The sequence below is a fragment of the Eptesicus fuscus genome, chromosome 1, assembly GCF_027574615.1.
Source record: "Eptesicus fuscus isolate TK198812 chromosome 1, DD_ASM_mEF_20220401, whole genome shotgun sequence".
NCBI lineage: Eukaryota > Metazoa > Chordata > Mammalia > Chiroptera > Vespertilionidae > Eptesicus > Eptesicus fuscus.
In genome coordinates this window covers 113,897,111-113,903,110 of record NC_072473.1, presented here as the reverse complement: position 1 = coordinate 113,903,110, position 6,000 = coordinate 113,897,111, and the positions used below count along the sequence as shown (strand labels likewise).

Below are 6,000 nucleotides of genomic sequence, written 5' to 3'. Positions count from 1 at the left end.
AAATGCTGAACTGACTGATCAGAGTCCAGGGCCCTCACTGGGCTGTTTTTTAATGCACAGAACTTAGGGGTAACAATAAAACCTTCTCAGGTTATCATTTTCTCCTGCTCAGGTGAAACGTTTAATCTCATTAGAGTGAAAAATTCCAAAATTTTATTTTGAGTTTAAGAGCTCTAGATTAAAGCTGGATCCACAGCACCAGCTCCTGAAGTATTACTTTGCTTACCTTTGCCTCCTTTGTGGGCCTCACAGAAAGAGCAGTTAAGCCAAGGACGTATTTGGGTATCTCTGGGTTCCTTGATATAATATCATCCTAACAATATCTCTTACTAGTACCCCAATTTCACCCCAACCTCCAATAAAGTACAAGAGTCTCACTCCTAGTGCAGTGGTCGGCAAACTCATTAGTCAACAGAGCCAAATATCAACAGTACAACGATTGAAATATGGGTTCTTTTGAGAGCCAAATTTTTTAAACTTAAACTTCTTCTAACGCCACTTCTTCAAAATAGACTCACCCAGGCCGTGGTATTTTGTGGAAGAGCCACACTCAAGGGGCCAAAGAGCCACATGTGGCTCGTGAGCCGCAGTTTGCCGACCACGGTCCTAGTGGATACAGTAAAAGGTATCCAATCAGGGGTATGTCAGTAAGAAATAAGAAATCTGGGCAATAAATAAAAACTTGGAAAGTCTAGCAGATAATGGGCTGTCATTCTAGAAGATGTATTCTTGTTTCAGAACCTCTATGAGAAGACCGAGGATGTGAAAGATGCTGGCTTGTACTCAGAGCTACCCAAGATTTGTACCTGCTTCCACCCTCCATCTTCATTCCACCTTAAGAAAGGAAATGCTAAAAGGAACCCTCATTCATTGCTGGTGGGAATGTAAATTGGTACAGCTACTATGGAAAACAGTATGGATGTTCCTCAAAAAATTAAGAAGAGAGATACCACATGACCTAGCAATCCCTGTTCTGTGTATTTATCCAAAAAATTTGAAAACATTTGTTTGCAAAAAATATGCACCCCTATGTTCATTGCAGCATTGTTTCAGAACCTCTATGAGAAGATTGACGACACTAAAGAGAATTTTATAGGAAATGCAAAAGATCTTAATGGGGGAGGGAGTAATTCTTTATTGGTCCAAACCTTGTTTTGATAACTAACACCACTGTCCTGCATTCCCAGACTTTATTCGTTGTGTGTTTCACATTAGATTCTGATCCATTTTTATCTGTTTCCTTATAAACTAACCTTGACTTTGATTAACTGCACACCAGCAGTTTCATATGACAGACCCAAGTTCTTTCCTGAACAGAGAGCCCCTATAGCAGAGGAAATAATGTAAAGCATTCTAATTTGTCTCCCTATATTTGCCAGCCCACTTGCACATACATGGGACCACATGGCTAGGTCTGGTCAATGAAATATAAGTGGATGTGACATGTGTCACTTCTGGCTGAATCAATAAAGTGCCTACATGAAATTATCCAACATCTCTTTTTCTCCTACAGCATCAGTTGAACAGGCTACATGTCCCGATGGTGCAGCTACAAAACAGTGGAGTGACTGTGTGGAGCAGATTACCCTCCCATTCTCACATACCTCTCCCCAGCAATGGGACTGTGATATGAGCAAGAAATACACTCTTGGTGTGTAAAACTTCTGACACTTTGAGATTGTTATCTGAACATAATTGTATTCCTATCGAACACAGCCCCCTACTTCTGCATGCATTGGGCTTATTTCATACTCTTAACTTAGTCATCAATAAATCTGCATGTTAAACCCATAATCCTCTGAACTGGCTCTACTAGACATAAAATCGCACACAAGTCAGCAAGCAAAGCTTTAACTTTCAACCAAATACATAGTAGTGAGCAATACAATTCAGTAAATACAAATATTTTGTACTGCACAAAAAAACAGGAAATAATTAAATTTCGTATAGACATTTCTTTATTATATTTTCCCACTTGAATATTTAGAGAATAATTTAAATGTGATTCATACTGACAGCAAGCACAGTATCAAATATTAGCTTTTTAATATTTTTCTGTTCTCACCCTTGATTCCTTTAGGAAAAAAAATATTTAGATGACCTCAAAGAAACACTTATTATGCTAATCACAGTATGCAGTAATACAACAATCCCATACTCAATAGAAAAGAAAGCAACAAAGAAGTGAAAAAGTCTTTCTCCTCAAATCATTTTAATTCTTTTTTCCACAGCCATATAAATTTAAAGTATGAAACAACAATAATACAGCTATAGAATCTAGGTTTTCTTTCAAAGCAGCGGCATATAAAACATAGAAAAGCTAAAACCTCAGCACAAGCTTCAAAAGAACAAGGACTGAGAGGATTTGATGAAGACATGAAATGCACAAAATACAGTACACAAAAATACTAGAATGCATAAAATATAAAGCTACACATTTCAAGTAGAAAGCATTGTAAAATATATAAAATATGCAAGAAATCAAAACGAAAAAGATTTTTCTTAGAGTACCATGAATACACTGGAACTGGCAATTAGCATTTGAAGATGGGAACAAGAAAATAGCAGTTTCCCATTTAAAACTTTATTTCTAGGCTTTAGGATTTCACCTTCTTGACATCCTTCTTTCCAGAGCTCTCAGTAGCTGACTCTGCTTTTCTTTTCTGTGACTAAAATGGAAACAGATTTAATGTTCTGCTCCAATATGGATATTTTTAAATGGCCCAACAATGTTAAATCTAGGATGTAAATGCATTAAAAAAAATTTTAACATAAATATTCACTTAAATGTTATACTCACAATTAATGTTCTATATAGCCCAACAAACTATATAACCCAATGTAAAATAACCTTCAAATATATTTCTTTTTTAAAAAAGATATAAAATATGCATAAAAAATAGTCGTCAAGTGACTAGTTACACATGGTACTATAAATGTACTCTTATGTTAACTACTTAATACTGAAAGTTTTCTGGGCAAATGTTATTTATGAGTGTATTATTTATAAAAACTATATGATAGATATTAAAATACCACATTTCATGTATTTTATGATGCACATTTCTTTCCCATGTTAGCATCTCTGAAATCAGGATGCATCTTACAATTGATGACAAGTTAGTTATTTGGCAACAGTTTTTCTCAGTGGTACATAAAATAATGCTGTGTCTTAAGAGTAGAAGGCATCTCAGACTTGCTGAAATATGGTAGTTTACATAACCACACTCAAATAACATGACCCATTTAAGATTATTTTAAATTCTAACTGTACAAGACAACCTGACTGGATTAAAATCAAGTCATCTTATTATTCAACAGTTAATTTATGAGCAAGTAAACCAAGTAAAGCTCTGCTATCCACTCAAAGTTCTCATTTTCACTCATAGTTCCACAAAGAAAATTTATTTGATCAAATCAGAACTCCCTGTTTCAATTTCAGCCCCATCCCATACCCCTCCTCCAACTCCCACCAACAACTCTAGTCTCAATTTGAATGATTTTGCTTGCATATTTTTGCTTAAAGTCATGAGGAATTTTTTAAAACAGAGCACTGTTATTAGGTAGGGAGTTCATAACCATATGGTCTATAAACAAATAAGAAACAGTGGTTGTAGTGTAATTCTTTTTCTATCAAAAACAAATTAGCAATTCATAAAACCAGTTTTTATCATTGGTATCACTATGGCATTAAACATAATATAGGCATTTTAATTATGTAAAAAATGGGATCTACCTAAAAATTAGGAAAATGCTGAAAATTTTACCATTGGAGTTTTAGTTGTGCGTTTCTTCTTTTCTGCTCTCTCTCTTTCCTCAATTTCCATATTTTCTTTCTCAATCAATGAAATCAGAGTATTACAGCGTCTCTGGAACTCCTAAACCAAACAGTTAATGATTTTTAATTTCTGTAACCCAGGAATACTCATCAGTGATAATTCTTTAATTGTATCATTTCTGTGGTACAGATTTCTAAAGTTAGTATTCTTCAGAACAATATCCATAAAGGATATTAATACATTTAACCAAAAATATGGGGAAGAGGTAAATGTCATTCAATGGGTAAATGGGTAAAAAAAAAACAAAAAACTTTGATACATATGTACCATGAAATACTACTCAGCAATAAAAAGGAAGTAAGTCTTGGTATGTACAACAATCTAGATGAACCTCAAGGGAATTATGCTGAATGAAAAAAGTCGACCTCAAAAGGTTACATACATATTCCACTTATATAACATTTTTTAGAGAATTTTTTTATTGTTCAGGAAGAGAGCAAACAAATATATAACATTCTTGAAATGACAGTTTAGAAATAGAGAACATATCAATGGTTGCCAGGTGCCATGGAAAGGATAGTGGATGTGGCTATAAAAAGCTAGCATGAGGGAATCTTATGGTGGTGCTGGTTACATGAATCTACATGTGATAAAAATTGCACTGATCTACATTCACATGCGTCAGCACACACACATAAGAGCCATGTATAACCAGTGAAATCTGAATAAGCACTGTGGATTGTACTAATGTCAATTCCCTCATCATGACATTGTACTATAATTATGCAAGATGCTACCATCAGGGAAGACTAGGTGAAGGGTGCATGGGACCTCCTGTACATTTCTTTACAACTTCCTGTGAATCTATAAATATTTCAAAATAAAAAGCTAAAATCACACAAACAAAAAAATAAGGGAATATCTTATTGCCAGAATAAGTCTTGGAAGTAGTCAGTTTACAAAAATGAAACAGATTGCTGTAGTACAGGGCTCCTCAGAGTGGTCAAGTTTCTGACGAGCACTGTCAGCCACTAGGTGAGAGACGTAGTATGCAAGTAGTTCCCAAAACTATTCAACCAACAGAACTCTCTTCTCGCAGAACACCTTGTGGGATCAGAGTTCTGAAAAGCACATCTCAGGAAACACTGCTGTATTTATAAATTTGGAGCAAACAATAGCTGAAAAGATTCTGCATTCACCTTGCCACTACCTATATTTCACTGCCAGCAAATCAATGCATCCAACTATAAACAGTTTTTATGAATGTATGGTGAGTACCAAACATATGATTCATTAATATAGACATTCATATATGTTAACCCTGTATACTTTGCTGTATTTTAAAGGTAAATAATAGTTTAATATTAAAAAATAAGTAACATTTTAAAATATTCCTTTTCTGTACAAGCAAAAATACCTGATAAAATACAAAATAGCTAAATGTTTAAATGAAAATGTATGTTTATGGACAATTAAAACTCCAACAAAAAATGGTCAAAATACAATAGAAAACTCCTAAAAATTAAAATGTCCAAATACTTTTAATTTTTCACTAAAACTAATGATCAAAGAAATGCAAAGTAAAACAATATCGTCTTTATTAAATTTGCAATATGTATGCACATATGTATGTGGTATGTGTATCCAATGTCAGCAGTAAGATGGTGAAATGAGAACTCTATAATTCACTGATGATGAGATATCAATGTTATGAACTGAATTGTGAACCCTCAAAATTCATATGTTGAAGTTAGCACCCCCACATTGTGACTGGAGGTAGGAACCATAGGAGGTAATTAAGGTTAGTTAAACGAGGTCATAAAGATGGGGACTTGTGTTCTTACAAGAAGAGAAAGTGATGCCCAGAGATCTCGCTCTGTCTACACTCCAACAGAGAAAGGACCATGAGAGAACACAATGAGAAGGTGCCATCTACAGGCCAGGGAGAAAGGTCTCACCAGAAACCGACCCTGCTAGCACCTTAGTCTTAGACTTCCAGTCTCCAAAACAGTGAGAAATTTCTCTTTAAACCACCTGCAGACTAACACATTACCTTTCTAGAAAGCAATTTGGGAATATCAATAAAGCATCTTAAAAATGTCATACCTTTGAACTAACAATTCCACTCCTAGAAACTTCATATAAGGAAATAAGAAATATATACAAAGATTTACTGTAAAAGAATTTTTATAGCAGTGTTATTTTAGCAGGAAAATACTGG

The 6,000-nt window shown here is 34.5% G+C and overlaps 1 protein-coding gene across 1 annotated transcript in view; it reads right to left on the bottom strand.

Moving 5' to 3' along the window:
• Nucleotides 1-1,952: 1,952 nt before the first annotated feature.
• Nucleotides 1,953-6,000, bottom strand: part of SMARCA1 (SWI/SNF related, matrix associated, actin dependent regulator of chromatin, subfamily a, member 1) — an 81,924-nt gene continuing 77,876 nt past the window's right edge. The window contains exons 24-25 of the mRNA XM_008153909.3: nucleotides 3,768-3,878; nucleotides 1,953-2,669 (exon numbers count right to left, since the gene is read on the bottom strand). Of these exons, the coding sequence (XP_008152131.2) occupies nucleotides 2,598-2,669; nucleotides 3,768-3,878 (183 nt within the window). The 3' untranslated portion in view covers nucleotides 1,953-2,597. The remainder of the gene's footprint in view (nucleotides 2,670-3,767; nucleotides 3,879-6,000) is intronic.